This window comes from Sebastes umbrosus, chromosome 13, assembly GCF_015220745.1.
Source record: "Sebastes umbrosus isolate fSebUmb1 chromosome 13, fSebUmb1.pri, whole genome shotgun sequence".
NCBI classification, from domain to species: Eukaryota; Metazoa; Chordata; class Actinopteri; order Perciformes; family Sebastidae; genus Sebastes; species Sebastes umbrosus.
In genome coordinates this window covers 30,493,734-30,516,622 of record NC_051281.1, presented here as the reverse complement: position 1 = coordinate 30,516,622, position 22,889 = coordinate 30,493,734, and the positions used below count along the sequence as shown (strand labels likewise).

The 22,889-nt window shown below is 43.8% G+C and overlaps 1 protein-coding gene across 1 annotated transcript in view; it reads left to right on the top strand.

Annotated features, from left to right (window-relative positions):
* The window catches only part of slc39a10 (solute carrier family 39 member 10), a 41,001-nt gene extending 22,089 nt beyond the window's left edge, over window positions 1-18,912 (top strand). The window contains exons 4-11 of the mRNA XM_037789086.1: window positions 844-1,021; window positions 10,026-10,201; window positions 12,708-12,884; window positions 13,064-13,172; window positions 13,253-13,567; window positions 16,015-16,095; window positions 18,284-18,474; window positions 18,627-18,912. Coding sequence (XP_037645014.1) covers window positions 844-1,021; window positions 10,026-10,201; window positions 12,708-12,884; window positions 13,064-13,172; window positions 13,253-13,567; window positions 16,015-16,095; window positions 18,284-18,474; window positions 18,627-18,779 — 1,380 coding nt within the window. The 3' untranslated portion in view covers window positions 18,780-18,912. The remainder of the gene's footprint in view (window positions 1-843; window positions 1,022-10,025; window positions 10,202-12,707; window positions 12,885-13,063; window positions 13,173-13,252; window positions 13,568-16,014; window positions 16,096-18,283; window positions 18,475-18,626) is intronic.
* Window positions 18,913-22,889: the final 3,977 nt, after the last annotated feature.

The window sequence follows — 22,889 nt, the reverse complement described above, 5'->3', positions numbered from 1 at the left end:
CAGATGTTACACATCATATATTGTCTTTGTCATTGTTGCCATTTATTCTGACCAGGTTTGTTTGCATACACAGAATTGTGTTTTATTTTAATGTGTTGGGTTTCATAGAAACTTCTCCGCTCTACTGTCCATATCTCAGTTTTGTCTAAACAGTCATTAAGTCACCTAAGTACTACTTTCAAGTTTACAGACGTAAGTATTTGATTCGCAATGGATACACGTTGCGTGGAGCTTGTTAGTGTTTATGTCACAGTATTTACAATTTAGTTTAATTACTTCAGCTGTTCAATGTGTCCACTTACAACGGTTCGTTTGGTCATGTCTAGAAGGTAACCCCCAGGTTGTGAATATTTGCAAAAACTCTTGCAAGACTCGCTGCCCAACGACCTAACTGTTCTAGATCAATGTCTGACCATTACCATCAGACACTGGAGACATCATTCAAGACACGACCGGTTCCTATGATATCTTATGAAAAGTTATTCCTCATTTTTCAAGCATTTTCCTACAAATGTCCAGCAACACGTGATAACACAAAACTACTTAGTTAGGTTTAGGAAAAGATCGTGGTTTGGGTTAAAATAACTATGGGAATGACAAATCGTTTACTTCTGGTTTCACACGGGACAAAAACAGTGGTCTCCTGGGTGTCCCGTGTTCTTTGACCAACCCATCCACCCCGACCTCCTCCCTATGCGGCGTTTGTCGCTCTTTATACTTCCTGATTCACAATTACGTGGATTACATACAAATAGATTTGGAACGGTGTATGAGAACAGCCTGATCTGTTACATGGCCAGTGGTTACTTCCCTTTATACTGTCCTATCTCCTTCTCCTTCCAGTGTTTGAACCTGACTCAACTCCTCACCTACTACGGCCTGAATCCCGAATCGCTCATCTCCCCCAGCCAGTTCACCTACCTGTGTCCTGCCCTGCTCTACCAGATAGATAGTCGCGTCTGCATCCGCCATTACCACCAGATGGATGTGCGCCAGAAAGACATGGAGCCCGTCAGTTCCGGTAAGAGCCAAGTATCTTATTGATCCAGTCCGTTTTAACTGAAGACACTTCTAGAAAGTAACAAACAATAATTTCAGCAAGTGTGAACCAAAACACTGCGAAGAGCCCCGTCTAAAGTATTCAAGACCTCACTGAGGGCTTTACTCCAGAACCAAACAAGGCCATGATCAGCAGACTCTATGGGAGCATGGTCTAAAGTGCATGGCGCAAGTGTATTTATGGCGTCTCCAACTCCACTTCTGCTAGTTAAGCTGCGCAAAGTAAAGCGCAAGGGTCAAAGGGGTAGTATTTAGTCTCTTAGTTAATCATAGGTGTGTTTTGGGCGTAACAGGAATGACACCAATCAGAGGTTCAATTCAATTTATTTTTATAAAGCGTCAAATCATAACAGAAGTTCTTTATATATAGAGCAGGTCTTAGACCGTACACCATAGTTTAGAGACCCAACAAGAGATCCCATCAAGCGCGCTGTGGCCAGGAAAAACTGAAAAGAGAGAGAGAGAGAGAGAGAGACATCTCTCATTCCCTTTAAAAGCACATTGGGGCTTTGCTATTTAAAAGGCAGATTCTGCAAATTGGAGAAGCGAGCCGTTTTCTGCTTCGTGCACGAAGTGAAAGTGTGCCAGCAGATGTATGTGGTGCTTGGCCGGTGGACCCTCTGTCTCCGCTGTCTACCAATCCTCTGTCCCATCAACAAATCCATCTGACTGCATATGAGCAAATGCACCGATAACCTATTTAACCGGTACATGTTTCAAAATTCGTTATATAATTATAAGCACGAGGCTAAATATGATAAACATGTATTGATAAATAATGAAAACTGTATTGCTTTCCGATGCAACCCACGGGTGGTTTGGACCGGCTGAGCAGAATCCTTCTGAGATGCATTACGCGCCGACTTACACCCAGGCTCTGCCGGAGAGGCGGTGCGTAACACTCGGATCCATCAGCCTCAAAACGCCGCCGTTTACGGTGAGAGGGCCTGCAAACTTTGAAGTAGCCTACGTCTACACTCGCACACGCAGAGAGATGAGGAGACGAGACGGTGTGTGTGCACCGTGATCTCTCTGGTCACGCCGGTCACGCCGGTGACCGGAGGAGCGCTGAGAGCACGCCGCAGGTTGAGCAACACAGAATGCCTGAGAGCCTCACTTCATTATGTTCCATTATATTCTGAATTTTCACCTGCCGCCTGACTTTAGTGTTTTCCTTTTCATAAATAAGAACATTGTTCTTGTGCCGACACTGTATTTAACTGAGGAGGAGTGTTCACGCGTTGTGAACCCGCCTGTGTAGACGCATCTTACTATCTGAATAATGCGCCCTTTAAATAGCAGGAAAATACTGTGGCAGACTTTAGACCAGGTTTCTGTTGGTCAATGGTGCAATTGCTTTCTGCTGCCTCAAGATAGCAATGCACCAACGAAGCGCCTGACTAAACCTCATTTTAAGGCCAACACGCACAGATGGGTGTAAATGACAACTGCGTCTGTCTGAAACTAGCGAAGACAGTTGCGCCGCTTTGCGCCGGGTGTGAGATAGGGCCCTTTGTCTGTCAGGTTGTTGTCGTGGACATTCTTATTTCTCTGTTTTTCTGCAAGACATAGAAGCAAGAATATGAAGGGTTTAACCTCATTATGCATGTTAGGGGTTTGAGGTTTGCCCAAGGTGCAATAAGAGCCTGCAGCTCTTGACCCCAACCATTGTTCTGCATAAAAGAAATTGCAGCATGCCAACATCAGTCCACTCTTCTTCAGCTACACATGTTTCCTGTTATGTTTGTGTCCAGTTTTGTTTTGTTTTTCACACTTTTTTGAGTGTAGTAAAAAATCTGTAGCTGGGCTGCCATGAGTTTAGATTGTAAAAGCTCTGCCACGGCTGAACAACGTCCTGGTGTACAGGAGATTTCAGATTATTTTAGGCTTCATATGGATTTTAAAGATCAATAGCTCACTACACAGCAAAGCAACAGTGTAATGATTAGATATTGCCACAGTGTTCAGTCTTTGTGTGATCTTCTCACCGATATTTTTGTTTGCACAATGGATCAAGTAACAGCACCTTTAAACCCATCAGTACATAATCTCATTTGGATCACAGTCCACCCAGCATGTTTGTTCAGGAGCTCATTGTTTCGTAGTCAGATCCCAGTGATATCATCATGACTGTGAGCGTACCTCAGACAGTGACACAACCTCAAAAAAGGTGGGAGAGTGAAATAATACCCAGAGGATGTGAGATATTATTGAATCATTCTATTCTATTCAGTGATTCTCAAAGTGGGGTCCGTGGCACTCTTTCAGGGGGTCCGCCAAATAATTTGCTATAAATTATAAAATTGTGCTGTATCATTGAAAAGTGCATATCTACAGATGGGGACCATTTGCACCAATAGAACAAGCATATTGTGTCATTACTCCCCCCCCCCCCGTTAGCTTTGGGCCAATAGAACCTCTGATATGATTGTGACACATCACGTCAATCTGTCATGAATCAGTCACTTCGCTCAGGGCGCAACGAACCGTTCCTGCTGCTTAGTTTAGCTTAGCTTAGCTTATTAGCCAGCTAGCTAGCTGGCGAGCATGGAGAAATATTTTAGTCAGTCCACATCGTCAAGTGACGCTAAGACCACAGTAGCTAAGTTGAGAAAATATGACAACAGTTATATTAAGCGACAGCGACGGGAGACCTCAATGCGTCAATCATTAACATGATTCACATTGAAATGTGTTTCTGTTCATCACTATCAAACAGGTCTGAAGGAGCTAGGTTGAAAAGTTTTAGAATACAAATCTAAGCATCTAAGAGTACAAATGGTAGTTAAATGGTTAAATGGTAAGCATTATGCCTAAGTGTTAGGATTATTAGGGGGGTCCTTAGAAAATGTTCTCCCCTTTAAGGGGTCCCTGGCCCAATAAGTTTGAGAACCTCTGGTTTACAGAACAACTAGTGTTAGAGTATCATACTGATAGGAATTTGATCTATGAAAGTGAAATCATCTGTAAATTGATTGTTATCGGTGCCATCAGCCAGAGAAAACAGCTCTCCTTCTAAGCAGGAAACCACAGGGACATCACTATAAACTATTGGGTTTATAATGAGATGCTATCACGATGTGTAAACCTGGAGCTCCTCTCTTGGGCAGGAGTGACAGACCTGCATAATAGAACACTTATTGAAATAATCAAGCCATATTTTATAGTGGTAATAATTGAAGTGAAGCAGAAATTGTAGCCCCGATCCCCTGAGTATCTCCACCATTGTTTGCTCCATCTTTTCTCATTTTCACTTCATTGATAGGGGCAGCTTTTTCTCTCATTTTCTGCTATCCAGAGCAGCAGCGAACACTCACCAGAGCGTAACTTGAACACTGACATTAGTTTAAAAAAAACAAAAAACAAACAGGATGTTGAAAGTCAGTGCAAGTAATTTGAGAGCACAGCTCACAGACCCAATGAGTAGGCTGTTACTAATCTCAGGCTTCTTGTATTTCTACAAAACCAACACTTAATTAACTCTTATTTACAGATGAGGAAAGCATATGGCTTTGGATGTAAGACAGCAGGCTTAAAGAATAAGCTGTTGAGCTTTACAGTCACACAAAACTGTCACAGTCTCACAATAAAAGAGGTGTTTTTCCTGTTTACTGTTAACCGTGCTCTTTGATCTTGATAACGCTTTACCAAGTATGAAACCACAGGCTTATCTCAGTACAATCTCCTTTGTTTAACAATTGTTTATACTCGGAAAGGTTTCTCAAAACTGTCAGGAAATTGTGCTTCTTATTCATATTTGTACACTTCTAAATGTAATCTTCCACTGTGGCCACTTTGCAGCTCTACAGGAGCGGAATGTGACTAAATGATTTACTCATGCGTACACTGATAGATGCAGAGGGAGGACAGAGGGTCACTCTTATTACTTACCCACTCATTTTCTTGACTGGTCTTGATCTCAAACTGATACCTCAGAAACCCACATTTCTGTTTTGTCCTGTCAGGTAAACTGCAGTTAAATGCATCTAGCTGCAGATCTAGGTGTGGACGGCATGAAAAAAACACCAGCATGACTCGGCACGCCCCCAGTTTGGAGAAACAGACCAGAGTACCAGCATGGGAGCAAAGCAATGTAGTGCTGTGGACGGGGTACAGCAGCAAAACATATTTTAGCCACCTAAAAGAAAGACTCACCTAAAATAATCAATATCAGTTTAAATGAACGCTATATTTAGAATATTTTCACCCGTTTACCTCGCCGTCAGACAGCCCTTTCCGACTGGGAACTGAAGCCATTGTATCCATCTATGCTCTCGCCAAAGCCACCAGACTCCATTGAAAAAAAAACTGTAATTTTACCTCACAGAACACGGCGTCTACCTCTGCTAAGATCAGTTAGTTTATTTGCGTTATTGTGTGACTTCGGTGAAGAAGTCACACAATAACGCAACCAGACTAACCGATCGTGGCAGCTGCCCCCCGTCCACAGCAGTACATTGCTTTGGTTCCGTGCGGTAACTCCTGTCTGTTTCTGCAAACTGGGGGCGTGCCGACCATCATCTACTGTAGATCATACACTGAGTATGGATAAGTACCTCATACAACCCCACTTCAAAACACCCAGACTATCCCTTTAATACGTTAAACTTCTATAGCCTCCACATTTTTGGAAGAGTGATTGTGCTAGTTACTGTATCAACCATATAATGATTGGACAAAGCTATTTTTAGATGTGATTGTGAATGCAGCAAGTATTAGGCATAATCATGAATCGATTAATTTTTCAGTCAATCACAAGTCCCAGTGAGCATAATGCATAACTAATGGCCGTCAGCAGGAGTTGATTGGCAGTGAATGTATTAACAGAGCTGTGGAAAAGTCAGCTTGGCATGTCACTGTGTGTCTTGGACCACATTCACTGGGAGAAAGTTAATGTTTGAATGAATAGGCGACCAAATTTGCCATATCGCATCCGGCTCTTAATAGAGTTCATCATGTGACTGACACTCTAAAACACTCACCTAACTGCTGCACTCATGATTTGCGCTCCGTGCCTATGACAACGTGTGCCCTTTTGTTATTAAATAATTTGAGTTGCCATGGCAGCAAACAAGCGGTCCTATCATGTGTAATGAAATTATGTTGAAAAAAAGTAATTTTTCTCGCAGTGATCTCTCTTCTTTCAGTTTGTGTTCCAAATCCCTGAATTAATAATACTCAAAAAGAAAAGTCAAAAAAGAGGCTGAAAGATCAGCGATAAAGAATGAAGGTCAGTGTGAAGTCCTGCTCTGGGACCTCGCAGTGTTTCACAGTTTATGAGAATGCAAAACATAAAATCGCAGTGTTTTTAAAGTTAATGAGTTACAGGTTGTGAAATAAAGGTCATAAAGCCATAAAAGCTGGCTGCAAATCAAACCAGGACCAGTAATCACAGTTTCTACAAACAGAAATAGCAAAAAAAGCTGCAGTTTCTATGGATTTCTGTGTGTGTGTGTATTAGTGGGTCGAACATGTAAATCTCTAGGAATAGATGGCCACCTGGAGTGAAAATACATTGTGAAGCCTGTATGTATAGTAATCAATCTGAAACATGCTGCATTTACAGTAAATTTGTTCTCATGTTCTATATTACGCCTGCAGTGTAATTGGATTTTAGTTTTCATTTACATTATGCAAAGTAGGCAAAGAGTTTAGGAGCTGTCATAGTAAACAACATGGCAAGTGTGCAGTCATAAGATGATCTGCACAACCTGATTTATTTTTAATTAGAGGTAGAAAGTGCCATTTTTATGAGGAAAAAAATTTGCTCTTTGTGAACACTTTAGGACAGAATAACACTGTCAAAGCAGCAGGCACTTGAGTTTAACTGTGAGATTGGAGGAATTCCCTAACTGTATACGCCCTCTTAAACCTTTAATTATTAAACGCACTCTCCCCTCCGGAGACACCTGTATCACATGTGCCTCAGGCAGCGGTGTGCTGCCACTGAAAACAGTCATAAAATTGGTAATGACGACGAAGAAACGCAGCACGAACAAGTCAAAAGGGCAGGGATGGCTCCTCATTAGTGGAATACTAGAGCCGCTAGATTGTCTGCAATTGTGCACTAAGAGTCAACCATAGGCATCGCCACACGCCGCGAAGTTACCTCTCATTTACCTCCTGCCGGTGTCCACGGGGGGGCTCGGAAAATTTGCGGTCGGTTTCTCTCCGGTCCCCACTCCCCTCTCCTTTTGCGCTGTGCCAATTAGGAGAGCCTAAGCGACACCCTGGGCCATTTTTTCTGAGCCGTGGCTTGCAGGAGATGCGTAATTGGAAAGAAGACACAGACCAGTGGGTCTCCTTCTCCTCTCTTCTGTTCCCTTATCACCGCCTTCCATCGCCCCGCTGCAACCCCCCGCACACCTCCACGTCTACACACAGAACCACAACTGCATAAGGGTAATGAGATAGAGAAGTAGATGAGCTGTGTGAGTGTGAAGGACCTGCAGTGTCTGGCTGATATACAGTTGCCTCTCAGGGTTACACGTTGTTCCGCTTGATGCGACAAATAAGAAAGCAGTCGACTGGAGCACCTTTTACTTTGGTAAGGCACATTGAAAAAGGCGCCAACTGTAGAACCAGAAAGTGAGGGTTATTAAAGACATTTTCATCTATGATGAGGAAATGAATTGAGCCTGTCCAGTTTGTCCTTCCATATGATGAGGTTCTCTCAACAATACGTTCAGTGGATTAACTGGTGCTCTATACTATAGCTGCAGCAGAGATCCCATTATTCACATTATTATCATTATTCATTATTATTATCAGTATGTGGTCTTAAATATTTAATCACAACCGTCTCTCTAACTATAGAGACTATAGACTATAGGTCATTTTTACACTGTGAATCGTAGCGGGGACACATATTCTGGATCCTCATTTTACTCTGTTACTAATGCCTATCAGGGGTTTGTCTTAATTAGATATAAATACAGTGACTGCCTCAGATGTACAAACGTACATGATGACGTTGTCTTTCGCAACGTTACTTAAGAAAGGCTAAGGGCAGTTGTTGTTTATTTACAGTTACGTTACGCTGTTACGTTACGTTTTTACGTTACGTTGTTATGTTGCGTTGTTACGTTGCGTTTTTAAGCTACGTTGTTACGCTGCGTTGTTGCGCTGCGGTGTTACTGCATTATTACGTTGTTAGGCTACGTTGTTGCGTTGTTACGTTACGTTCTTACGTTGTTACGTTACGTTACGTTACGTTGTTACGTTACGTTGTTAGGTTACGTTGTTACATGTTGTTAACTTTTTGGGGTTCAGGAACACACCTTCAACGTATCCCGTGGTTTGCAGAAATGTACAATGCCAACCTTTTTTCTGACGACTGGGTTGGTAGAATAGTTCATAGATTACGTTCTATTCTAACAAATCTATTACTCTTAGAATCTGCAAATATGTTTAATACATATCTAATATCTTTCTAATACAATTCTCTTGTATTGTTCTTTCACATAACTAAGACAATAGAAGTGTAAAAAATAGTCAAATTAAACCAAAGGATGTACATGAGGTGGTCCCCAGTATATTGTCTATCTTGAAAGGGGTCCTAGAACCTCTGCTGTATGCTATGGCCTCCACAGTCACCAGAGCTCCACCCAGTTTAACACTTCTGGGAGTCTTTGGAGCGATGAACTCCATCATCAAAACACCAAATGCCACCAGATCTTTGTCATGGCTTCAGAGGACACATGTAAACCTGCAATGAGAGTCAGGCTTCCCAAAAGCTAATGACAAGTGGCTATAATCAGCACTAAAGCACCAGGGCCTTCCTCTTCAGTTAAAATATTTCCCCCAGGAGGAACTCCAGCCTCCTGTTTTGAGTGGAGGGACGGCTGCCAGAGGGGGAAGACTTTTTTTTGCAATGTTTTTTAATCCTACAGCTGGGTAATGGGACAGTAACAGCTTGATTCAGTCTCTCTAAAGACCACTCTGTCAGACACAAGACATGTTTCAGATCATCTCTTCACAAGCGACACCACCTGGGGCCGATTAGACGGGGAGAGGAAGTGCGTCTGCCAGTGTGATTTTACTGTTATGAGTCATTTCTTCCCTCTGGCTAGATGGCAGCTTTGGTGCTTTTGTTTAGATGAATTAAGCTCTATCGGTGCTCAATAGTTTGTAACATGTTGACCAGTTATATATTGGGTGTTAAGTAATGGGCAAATACTCCCCAGGGTCAAACCCTTTTACCCTGACAAACAGAGCAAATAGGTTTTGTTGTTTTAAACATGAATAGCCTGCTACATCTGTGAGGAACAGTACCTTTCAATACTAAATTCAGTTTGTTGTGACATATTCCTGAAATGCTTCGCTGGAGTCAATTGTCTGTAAGATGCGCATTACATGCACACTGTGTTCTAGCCAATAGATGTCCTGTAGCTGAATGTCAGCAGCGAGGGAGCCAGCATCGCTTTAGCAAACACGCCACCAGCTTTGGTGTGACATTGAATTTCATACGACATTAAACATTTCGTCCTCTGTGACGAAAGAACGGTGAAGTTCTCACTCGGTCCTTCGTTGTTTTGAAACGTGTCCCGGGCTGACAGTTTAAATGATAGTGTACCTTTCTGACTTTTTTTTCTCTTCTGCTTCACGTCTGCGGCCTCGAATGAAAAATGAGGCGAGTAGAATTCTGCTGAAATGTCACTTCACATTTCTCGCTTTAGGCGTCATGTGTCATCACAAGGACACATGGATTGAAAACCTCTGGAGGATAGTTTACTTCACATGTGAACAGGATAGGAAAAAAGACCTTCAGCCAGCAGCCAAATGATGGTAAAGCTGTGGCTGTTAGTCTTCTTCTTATGGACAGTTGAAGAGTCATACATCATCAACGAAACATTGGATGTGGCTAACCAGCACTGGGCTCCTGACCCCTTGCTGTATAGGACATGTAGAGTAAGTAATACTTGCCTTTCATCCCTCTCCCTGTCTCTGTCTGTCTCCTTCTCCAGTGTGGGTGTGGCTGTGGGGGTTTGTGTCCATCACCATCATCAGCCTGCTGTCTCTGCTGGGCGTGGTGCTCGTACCCATCCTCAAACAATCCTGCTTCAAGTTCCTGCTCACCTTCCTGGTGGCGCTGGCAGTGGGCACGCTCAGCGGCGACGCTCTCCTTCATCTGCTGCCTCACGTGAGTACGCCACAGACTGAATGCCGTACACAAGTTGTGCAGTCGTAGATACGATGGCGTATTAGGGACATTGTAATATGACGCTGGGGAAGGGGGGGTAGTATTCCGAGAAAAAAAATGGATGTTCTCTGAGATTAAAGTGGCAAATTTGAAAGAAAAAACTCACAAATTTGCAAGATTTTAACTGAGAACTGTAGTGTAATGAGGTTGATCCAACCTTGCAAAGTGAAGCGATGTGATCCTTAACAAAAAAAAAACACTATTTTTCATCACCACGCTTTCGCACTCCGATTTTTTTTCATTATTTTTCTCATAAATGTGCCACTTAAAGGAACTTTGGGCAGGACATTCCATAATAATCTTTCAGCATATTGTAATTCAAGTGTTCTGAGAGATAACTAGACTTCTGCACCTCCTCATGGCTCTGTTTTCAGGCTTTAGAAAAACTAGCCGGTGACAGAGAGACAGCTAAACAGTACACTACAAGATGATTCTGAAAACATTTGAGGAGAGAAATAGGCATTAACGTAACAGAATATTGATTCATATTTGATCAGCGCTGCCAAGTTTGACCGTTTGGTCGGAGTTCGTGAGTGATTGACAGACGGCTCTCATAGACAAAAGCTTGACGGCAGACTCCAGGTCAGCTCTGACTGCTTGTTTTCCTCAGGTCTGTGAAATCTTGCAGATGCCGTTAGGAGCACTGGAGGACACAGAGACACATATTCTCTTTCACGTTACATGTCTCATGTACTACAGTCAGGATATAGCGACCGTTTTATAAAAATAACTTTTTTTTAATCATATTTGCTCCAATTCTCCTACTTCAGCTTTAATCTCAGAAAATATCCACGTTTTTGTCTCGTAAATTTACAACTTTAATTTACAACTTTAATTTACAACTTTAATTTCTCTGAATATTACCCCCCTTCTATGGCTCTGTGATTATTACTATTACTATTTACCTACAATGGCCCTAATACGTCGTCATATTATGAGAGTCTTTTACATTATGAAATGTGTGCTCTTGTGGAGAGTTGATATCAATACATTTGGGAGAACTATTCGTATAAGAAAAATCAGAGTCTTCATGTATAAAACTCCAAAGAAATTGTCTTAAATTGGTCCTAAACGTGATTTATGATCAATGGTCAATCCTTTAGTTTGCAAAACTAGGTAAAAAGTCTGACTTTACTAAGTGTGATTCTTCAGTGCCGACTGTAGTAAAATAAGGACTACAGTCATGCCTACCCAAAATGCTTTCTCAGGCTCTAAAGCAGCCAATAGTGGGCAAGCAGAAGTGACATGTCAGGGCTGCCTCACATCACTCGTCACAGCTTCATGCACACCATGTGATGATGAGCTGATTAGCTGTTTGGTTTAGTGTTCATACAAATCTAATGAGTTTAAGATACATGGTCACAAGGGCTGTCAATCAATTCAAATATTCAGCCTTGATTAATCGCGTGATTGTCCATGATTAATCATGATTAATCACACATTTTTTATCTGTTCAAAATGTACCTTATAGGAAGATTTGTCAAGTATTTAATACTCTTATCAACATGGGAGTGGACAAATATGCCTCTTTATGCAAATGTATGTATATTATATATATAATATGATATTATATTACATCATATATATTATTGGAAATCAATTAACAACACAAAACAATGACAGATATTGTCCAGAAACCCTCACAGGTACTGCATTTAGCATAAAACAATATGTTCCAATCATAACATGGCAAACTGCAGCCCAACAGACAACAACAGCTGTCAGTGTGTCAGTGTGCTGACTTGACTATGACTTGCCCCAAACTGCATGTGATTATCATAAAGTGGGCATGTCTGTAAAGGGGAGACTGGTGGGTACCCATAGAACCCATTTACATTCACATATCTGGAGGTCAGAGGTGGATGGACATGACAGTTTTTCCTCACCAACATTTAGCGTAAGTTTGCAGTGTTATTTAACCTCCTTCCTAACAAGCTAGTATGACATGGTTGGTACCGATGGATTCTTTAGGTTCTACAGTTACACATGATACCAGTATATTCACTCTAGCTTTAAAACTGAGCCGCTACATCCTCTGAAAGATCTATTGCATTCCATGCGTTAAAGAAATTAGTGGCGGTAAAACGAATCTGCGTTAACGTGTTATTATCACGTTAACTTTGACAGCCCTGATAGTAACCATTTGAACTGCTAATCATCTGCAGAGGCCCTATAAAATGATTGATCTATATCAAACAGGGGTCAACCTAAAAATAAAACATTTCCTTAAAAAGTGATACTGAAACCTTCAAACCTTTCTGCCTCCGACCAACGCACCAAGTCCACCTGTGTGCAGTCAGTCACACAGCGTGTTTCAGTGATCATCAACCGTTCTCTCCTCCGTGCGACTCTTGGAAACAAAATCTATGTACTGATGAATGTGTGATCCTCCTCCCTCACTCCCATCCCTCTCTCAGTGGTCCTCTGTTCTTCTTCCCGTCTACAGTCTCAAGGGCAGCACGACCACAGCGAGCATGGGACGAGTCAGGAATCAGAACCAGAAACTGATCTGGTGACAAAATTTGACGGAGTGTGGAAGGGCCTGACGGCGCTGGCCGGCATCTACCTCCTCTTCATCATCGAACACTGTATCGGCATGTTTAAGCACTACAAAGACCACAGGGTAAGATAAACAGCACGCAGCTGGAGGCGGTGGACTCGGCTGAACATGGCCGTTTTCAGATACTTAATTCTCACAAGCGGTTGCTTTTGTCTGCTATATTCCTTTAGTTTGGTTCTTGTTGATACAGACGTGTATTGAATTTCCGTAGACGGAGCATACAATTGTGTTTCTGCTCACAGGGCATGAAGAAGGCGAGCGAGGAGGGCAAGATTGGCAGGAAGTTGTCAGATCACAAATTAAATAGGCGCTCGGATGCAGAGTGGCTGCACCTGAAGCCGCTCAGCGAAGGTAAGAGGTGTTCAGTCATGCGGTCTTTACAGCACTTTGTTAGCCTCGACTCGGCTCACTGTAACATCTCTATCCTCCAGACCCCGACAACACCGCCATCTCCTGTGACAACGGCCACAACGACACGCAGCTCACAGAGCTCCAGACGCCCAACTCTCCCACCAACAAGACGCCACTGGCACCCGCAGACCCCCAACAAGACCGCCAGTCTCCCACCAAGGAGAACGGACGCAAGGCCAAGCAGCACGGACACTCGCACAGCCACGGCCACGGTCACTCCCACGGCGGGAACTGCCACTCAGAGCAGGAGATGAAGGACGCCGGTATAGCCAGCATCGCCTGGATGGTCATCATGGGCGACGGCATGCATAACTTCAGTGACGGCATGGCTATAGGTAAGAGGTTCTGGTTTTTGTATTTCATCCGTCCACTGTAGGTGAATGAGTCCGGTTTCTCAGATTAAAGTCACTCATTAGAATCTTTCCGCACGCTTCCAGTCTCATTCTGTGGCCCTCAGAAACTGCTGTGTTGAGTGTTTATGCGGTAAACTACGTACCTCCTTCAAAATGACTTTAAGTGTTTAAGGGTAGAGACTCCAGGAAGTCACTGTGCGTTTCCCCATGTTTCCAGTCTATATGCTAAGCTAATTAACTTCTGATTTAGGGGCAAATTCATAAAGAATGGATCTCGGCCGCTGATAGCACAATGAATTGCGCATCGTTTGCAACCGCTATCTTCCCCGTGGCAAGGTACGATTCACAAAAGATATTGTGCTAATGATGAGCGCAAACACGCCCATTAAGTTATGGAGCCGAGTGCAATTTGCCTTTTAGACGTGTGATTGCAGTTATCCATGTAGGTCAATGATTCGCTTGTGAGGGGTGAGAGTCAGCCTGAGCCAGAAGCCAGACATCTTTTGACTTTATTAAATACCTGCAACGATCCCACCGCACCAGAAAGTGCATCTCCACATTAAGAGAGGCGCTGTGCGCATTTACGCACGAGGCACAGCAGCGTAATATCATTGCTTATTTCAATCTATTTTTTTCATGTATTTCCAAAAATGACATGTAGTTACTCATTTATTTTTCATGCCACGACCGTCATTGCATCCCCAAAAATACTTAAAGGGACTCTCTGTGAGATTCAGAAATTGCTTGTTAACAGTGGCCGTTAAGTCGACGACAGTCAGCGTGCTGTTGCTCGTGTTCACACTCAAACCACCGACACAGACCGAATGTGGTTGGTAGGGAACATGTTGATAAACGTTAGCAACATTAGCAGCTAAAGCTACAATATCACTCTATATTTCGCCTGCTTAGCAGTAATGTTAGCTGACCAGACGAAGGTCTCTCCATGAATCGAAGGCCCGGCCGATGTTGATCTAAGTGTTAACTTTTCCTGCTTCAGCCTCCCGAGCGTGGTCAGAAGTCTCAGGAGAGACACCGTAGTTTTGGTCTCCTGGGCCGGAGTCGATAACGTTACTCGCTCCGGAGTTAACCCCCATCACTCCACTCAGCAGCAGGAAACAAGACACGGGAAACCGGCAGCATTTATTTCTGCAAAAACTGCAACTTCCACCTTACATTCCCTGATATTCTCAAAGCTAAACTAACTCTCTTCTGCTCCGCTGCTCGCTTGTTTTCTCACACACTCGCCGCCGCCCTCTCTCTCTCTCTTCAACACTCACTTCCCACGTGCACACACACTCTTCTCACAGGCTCTGCTATTCTCCCATAACACTAGTTTACCCCCGACGTCAGTTACATTCCTGTTTTGCAGGACGGGCTTCACTAAATATGACTTTGTGTTTTTTGTGCTTCCGTGGAGTTTGTGTTGGAGTCTGAGTTGTGCCGGGGGCTGGTCGTTTGTTGGCGTTAGCGGACTCCATTTCTAACCGAACGTTAGCTACGGTTGCACACTGGTAGCTCTGAAGCAGAGCTGAAAATATAGACACTCGCGAGCGCTCATGATGTCACATCTGTTGGATTTTCCCAGAAAAATAGGCCCGGGTTCTTCCCATTAAAAGCAGTCTACAGGCCGATAGAGGAAACCCCGAAAGTTGCAGAAGGTCTTATATTAGGTTTGGTTACAACCTGTTCACACATTGGCAATAAAAACGATTTATATGTGTAAAATGTTACATACAGCCCCTTAAAGCAAGGCGATATATCGCTTATATATTTTTTTTTTTAAATCAAATTTTAGTAAAACTGTATAAAGAACACACCACCATATGTAAAAAAGGTTGACTTTTTTATGCAATCAGAACAGTTATATCTGCATTTTCATTTATCCCAGTCGCTGTAACATCCAGCATCACAGCACTACTCTGAGAGGACACGTACACTGAGAGGGCGCACCTCTTTGTAAATTAAATAAAGTATTGACTGAGTTAATCTTTGCATGTTAACTATTATTTATAAATAGAAACGGCGTTTTTGAGAATTTATACAGTATCACAAAACATAACATCGCAATATCACAATATTCAATATTCAATATTTTCTCCCCCCCCCTAGTGGCTATCAGCGCTGATCTTTGTGAATTGGACTGTTTTTGCATAGAAATGGGCTGATTTTGCACCAAATGCATGCATATTATGATTCAAATATGTGCAAATAGTTCAGGAGAACCAAGACGGTGCAGTTAGGGGTGCATTTCACCCTTTGCGGGTGCTTTGTGAATTACACAGAAAAAGCTAAAAGCTGCGCAATCCTTTTGTGAATGTGCCCTTCAGTGTACAGACATGAGAGAGGAGTCGATCTTCTCAACTTCCAGCACAAAACCGAACGAGTGTATTTCCCCTCCCTAACATTTCCTGAACTTTTTGTCTCTACAGGCGCAGCATTCAGTAAGAACCTGACAGGAGGCATCAGCACATCAGTGGCTGTTTTCTGCCACGAATTACCTCATGAACTCGGTAAGTGGAGTGCAACAAAAGAATGTGTCAAAAAACTAAACAAATCCTTTTTCTCATTCCACACGAGACACACTTCATTTCTTCAACGAGCAGAACAAAGATGTATTGTGAAGGCCTCGCAGTTAGCTCACATAATGATAACCGGTGTCTAAATCACTGCCTCGTGCAAAACCAGCTCTTTCTCTTACGTGGACTTAAAGTTTAATCTGAGGGAGTCTCACGCCCCTCGGTCCCTTGGAACTTGTTAAAAAACCCAGCGGTGTCAATAACCATCACTCTTCTCTTCACTCCAGAAAAATGTACTTTTTTACCGATTAATGGCTTTTTGTCTGACAGCAGCGAAATGGCTTGTCGACGTGTCTGTCACTGAAGATGATGTACCGTTCCTGGCACACATTGTTCAATACAGTCAGGCTCAAAGGCGGTACAGCTGCCGGTGCGTTCATTTGCATTCAAATCTGTTCTCTCCGAGGACCCGTTTCATTCAGTTTGACTCAGCAACAGTGAACATTTTTGTTTCCGAGTTTGTTTTTTTCCCTCCACAGTGCTCTCCTCTCCCTGTTTGTTTATAGCGAGAGGAAGAGGTGGCGAGAGCGGGGTGAAAAAGACAGACAATGGGGCCATCCACAGCAGATCAGTACTAATGATGTGTCTTGTCGCGGTGCAGTTTCCATGCCTCGTTTGTGTGCTTGATGAATAGAGCAGTGTCAATTACGGCAGTGTGTGAACCAGTGAATAATAGCCTACGTCTGTCTGCCGGCTCCCCCTCCTGTTGACTAGCAGCATCCTGTCCTACTGTCATTGTTGTGTTTAGGGGAAAAAGAGGAAAATGTGCCTCTGTTAAAAGCCTCTATGTGAGGAAAGGGGATGAAAGACGTTTAACTAACGCTGCAAAAGCCTACTTTAAAGTCTGCTTTAAAGTCTGTGCATTTAGCCGTTTAAAGTGCCAAAAACAATCTGCCGTTATTGGACGCATCTGCGAGGCTTCAGGATCACATAGCAGAGCTTTGATTCCGGTCCAACATTTTTGTCTCCCATTTTGACTCTGTCGCGCTCGAGGTTTCCAGATGGTTGACTGCCGCACAAGTCCCGTCTCAAGCGGCATGTGAAGATTTGCGAGATCAGTCTCTCCCCGTGTTATTTCACATTTCCTGTTGATTCTGGCGCCCGCTCTTCTGGAGCGCTTGCCGTCGTGCCTTCACCCCCGTAGGGCCGCTTGTCAGACAAACCCAGCAGTTTGACAAGTGCACCTCTCAGCTCCTCCTGAACACAAAAGCCGCTCCCCCCGCCCGGCAGCTGGATGGCAAAGATGATGATTATGAGGGTTCTTTAACCACCCAGAGTGAAGCTAATTGGCAGTGATGGGTATGTTAATTGCGGTGGATGGGGTGGCGGCAGGCGTGTCTGACTGTCGGACGCATTGGAACCAGGGAGGCAGGAAACGGCAGAAAAAAAAGGCCATTGAAGTGAGGTGTGTGTGCGGAGCGACTCTCCTTAACTTCTCCCCCCCATCTCTCTGGGTTTGATTGATGGATGAGAGCAGAGCGGTAATATATTCATTGAGGTAATTAGCAAGGAAAAGAGGCCGCTTGTTACACGGTGCAGGAAATGTAGGCCACCCCCTTCTCAGTATTCATCCCTCTCTCCAAATCCAGGGCGTTTCCGCTGAGACTTGGGCCCCTTCCCGCATTTGGCCCAGCGATGATTGAAGAGGGTAGAGAGGCTACGGCATGCATGTGTAATCACACGTGTATCAGAAGGGAGTTAAGGACATATTTCTTAGAAAGAGAAGCTCCTGGTCTGTTTTTTCCACCTGCTTGAAGACAGATAGCGGAGGCAGATGTATGGAGGGAGCTCGCTTTTGAACGAGTTTCACCTCATCACCGAAGGCGCAGGCAGAATAGACTGAAAGAGCAAAAACGAAACACAGCGTGACGAGTGCCAAGCTATATTCACCGAGGGGTTTATGTGCTGCAAAGTGCACGTCACTTTGCAAAGCGTAAACAGAAAATTGGACACACTGCTGTCACTGCTTCACACTTTTTCTGTGACTTTTTAGCTTTCATAAACAAGTTGCGAATGGGCCCTGAGTGTTGCATGTTGGGATATGTGTGTCAGAACAAGAGACGGGTGCATGGGAATTGCTTTAATGGTGTTTAAACGAGTGTGTGTCTCTCCTGGCTGACAGGTGACTTTGCAGTGCTGCTGAAAGCGGGGATGTCAGTGAAGCAGGCCATTTTCTACAATCTGCTGTCCGCCCTCATGGCCTACGTTGGCATGGTGATTGGCACAGCTGTGGGCCAGTACACAGACAATGTCACCAGCTGGATCTTCGCCATCACGGCTGGCATGTTCCTTTACGTGGCTCTGGTGGATATGGTAAGTTGGCACTCGACAGTCCCCCTGAGTGATAATTGCCCCCCCCCCTCCTAATCTACCACACGGGCCGGTCCGTCCTCTTCTCCCTTCTCCTGATCTGCAATGCTAATTCCAGGAAGTCAGTTTCTGATCCCAACTTGTCTCTTTCATAGCTGCCAGAGATGCTTCACGGGGACAGCGAGGACCACAAGCGCTGCCAGCTGGGACACTTTCTCCTGCAGAACGTGGGCCTGCTGACCGGGTTCGGCATCATGCTGCTCATCGCCATCTTCGAAGACCGCATCTTTGTCGATTTGGGCTTTTAGTCGAGGAGAAGAGGGGGTTGCTGGGAATTGTAGGAGGAGCTGGATGTATCAATATTGTCCTTCTTGGCCTTAACACGCTTTGTTTGCAATGTAACGGCCCAGTCTCGCATGCAACATGGGTCTCGTTCATGGCCAGTGCCTCCATTCCAAACATGCAGCGGTAGCTTATGCATATCTCATGACTCTGCCAGTGATGTTTACACTCTGCCCCCTCCATTACCTCTCCTCCGTCAGCTCCGATCCGTCTGCTCCCTGTGAAGCAAAAAAAAAGGCCCATGGAAAGAAGAGCGACGCTGCACACCAACCAGAGAACACCTCCAACCAGTAACCTCCATCTAAAAAAAAGAGCTGTAGACCGTAAGGTGGCGCAGGAAGCGCGTTGCCGCGCAGAGGCAGCTGTCACGGCCCAGCGGCCCGCCGCCCACCCATCATCACCTGTTGTTAGTGCGTTGTCGTCGTCGTCCACCCCCCGCCTCCTCATCCACCCTGTGCTGTGTCCCATCATCCATGCCTCGCACATCTGTGGCGCGCGTTCCACCTGCCATCCATCATCAACTCCTGATGTCATCACGCTGTGTATCAAACATCTCGTGTCTCTCTGTGCCAAGTCCCGGCCACTGGAGCAGCACCGCAGCGGCTCAGCACCCCGTCTCACTGTTCAGGTAGCTGCTACATCTGGAATAAACCCTTTAGCTCACGTTGCTTCACCTTCAACATGTGTTGACAGCTATATGCTGCAGTGTCAAAACAGACAAGTGTTCCACCGACTTGGCTTGGTAGATCACCCGGCTCGCTGTTTTTCTTTTGCTGCAACGTTCTCCATTCATCACCTCAGAGTTATGTTTTATGTCTAATTAGATTTCTGGGATTATTAAACCTTTGTAGTTCGTAGTGATAGCTAACACAGCTGCCAAACAAATTAGCATTCAAGACTTTGTTTTTTGTTTTAGAAGTTAGATGTCTCAAATGTCACCATTGTTTTTGAAGGGTTTGACAATCTGTAGCCTTGTTAGGCCTTTACATGATGTCTTTCTTTAGAACAATCAGCAGCTTCAACATGTGAACTCAGAAACTCTTCTCGTCTTCATCTAAAAGTGTTGTAGTTTACTAGGTTTATTTAGGGTGCTTCTTTGAGTTCCTAAAAGGTGCTTTGTCCAATAGGACCAACCTGCAGTGGACATTTAATTACAGTAGGAGGTTGTCACCGTAATGCAGATTTGTGTTGATGTACTGTAAATACATGAAGTCTTTATAGCGTCTGTAGTTGAGCAGCTAGAAGCAAATTTCTGTCAAGGAATCAATAAACTTTCTGACAATCGGAGACCGACCGAGCAGAAGACAGTGCTCTTGAATAAAATACTGTGTGACAGCATTCCCTGCGCTTGTAATGGCTGTTAAACGAACCGTAGGACAACGATTATGATTATTATTATTTTAAATATGTTTTACAAGCATTCCTCACATACTGTATGTTTTTGAGGGTGTGCATTAACGTCACTGCTGACTGTGCCAAAACTGGCCCGAGTGTGGATATTCAGTGGCTGGTGCTTGACACTGCCCCTCCTCCCATCCTCCCCCCGCCCCGCCCCGCCCCCTACATTCCATTGGCTGTCCTGCGGCTCACACGCTAAGCGAGCTAGCTTAGCTCGCTTAGCTAGCTCCGGCTGCTGGAGCACACAGATAATGTGTGTGGCTTCATTTATCCTGTCACTGTGTGACATCCATCATCTTACGTCTCAACCGGCTGTAAATCATCGTCAGTCACATTGAAGTCACGTCTGTCGATCTGTCTGAATCATGCATGAAGCATGAGTGAAACGGCACAGACGTCGTGTTGAGTGTAAATTTGTTTTCATTCTCTGTGCTGCAAAGTTAAACTATTGACAACCTTTGTTACTTTTTAAATTAACTGTGTGAAGATCATGAGGACTTCTTTGGGGTGTAGTGTAGCCGGTGTTAGGAACACACAACTTATCGGCATCACTTCTCTTTTTACAGGCATTGTTTTGTTACTTCATCTCATGTTCAACGGGATCTGAATGTACTTTCATTCTGATCCGACACCAAGTCAAGTTCATCATTTGATGTCTTTAAAATGTGAGTTTATTTGACTTTCAGTTGTTTCCAACAATATTCATTATGATTGTTTTTTTTGTATTTTTAAAGGATTTGAGTCCTTTTTTGAAACATTCTATCTCTTTTGAGTTTCTGCATTTCTCGTGTAATTCGAAACCGTACTGTCAAGTGTGCGATAAGTTAGTGACACTACGCCTCAAAGTTTCTTCACTGTTTATTGGGCAAAAAATTGTCTGTAAAATGAAGATCCATGATTGCTCTCATTTTTGCTTTGTTGTATGTATGTTTGTTTAGTAATCTGGATATAAAATGCAAAGTGTGACATCCTTGCTGTTTGCCTGTCTGTGCATTCTCCCCATTACAGAAAGAAAATAAACTCTGAAAAGATATCTGCTGGTTCTGGCGTAATGTTACAGAGACTACTTCTTCTGCCTCTCGCTGCCCCCCCCTCTCCATTTGTCTCCTGCTTCAGTTTGCGTTCCCAGATCAGCCGGGTTAGCGAAGCTGATTCTTAAATATACACGTGAAGGCTCAGTGAGCGATGCATTTTAGAAACCAAAGAAATGTTTCTGCAATCAGCAATCAGGCTGGTCTGAAACACGGCGGGACATCAGGTGAAATCAGTTATCGGTAATGTGGCTTCCGTAATGTTTAGGTGCATTGCTGTCGTAGTCCAGTAACGATGTAACTTGACCTCACATTGAACCTGTATCGTACCCCTAAAGGCATTCTCTCACTCTGACATACAAAAAGGCTTAAAGGTCTTATTGATGACATTTTTATGTAGGCAAATATTTGTTTAAGAATAATCCATCTACAGAGCCTTCAGAAAGGTGCCGAAAAAAAGTATGGCTTTTCCTGAAAAAATGATGCTTGTGAATGAATCATTTTAAAAAATTTGGGTGGGTCCAAAATCTTTTGTTTATCTCTGTGGAAGATATCGGACATTTGGTTCCCACTTCCAACAAGGCTTGTGAGCCAACAGTATAACGACGTTGGTATCACGTGGTATGTCTGTATGTCAGTTTCCAGCTACAGGAAGTCACAGAAATACATTTACATCCTGTTAGATCCCATCTGTAGGCTACTTGTAGTTTGCCGACCACGTTCAGATTTATTTATACTTGTTTGAAAATAGATGTGTAAATGTAGCGTGTATATGGCATTGGATTCTGTCCTTTATTATTTTTATGTCTGCCTTGTAAAGCACTTTGTAACGAGCACTCGTTGCCCACGTGTGCACGACGTCAGAGCAAGTCGGGATCAAGTCGGACAATACAAAGATCTGGGTAGAACCGGACCAATAGTTGTTTTTTGCTTTAAGGAAAAGATACAGCATGGTCAAATCTAGCGTGCACAACAACAATGTAGGCTTGAACGGTCACCGAAATACGGCTGAAAAGGCGTTTTTCAAAACTTTCCCTTCATACAGTTCCTTAGGACTTATTGAGGACACCAAATCTGTTGAGATCATTTTTACTGCAATTTGTGAGGTTGACTCACATTTGTGTGTAATTATTGACTGTTGGGCTGTCCTCACACACAAATGCTCACATGCTAAGTGCTAGCTACTGTATACTTCAAGGTGATCAAGTGAATCATAACACCACACCCCACACCACCCCTCCTCCAAAAGCTCAGTCTGCTGAGATTGGTCAACCGAACCAAACTCTTCGGACTCCGCTCCAGCTCCGCTCTAACTAGCTTCGTTTGATGGCGTGCCAAACTAGCCGATACGCAAAGTTGTTACTTGGTGACATCACCACATTCCGGAAGAAAAGGCGGGACTGAGGCATATCAGGCAGTTCAGGAGCAGTGTTTCTGTGGTGGAGAGTAACTCCCTTTTGGCGTGGACTTTGTAACTTTTACACACACAATAAAACTATACAACACACTAAAGGAAAGGGGAAAAGCATAATGGGTCCTTTTTAAGGCAACTGGACATGCAAGAAGAAGCCCAGACACTACTCTTTGTAATCCATAATGGTCCACTCTCTATTGAGACAGCAAAGACAGAAGTAGTGTCTAATTATC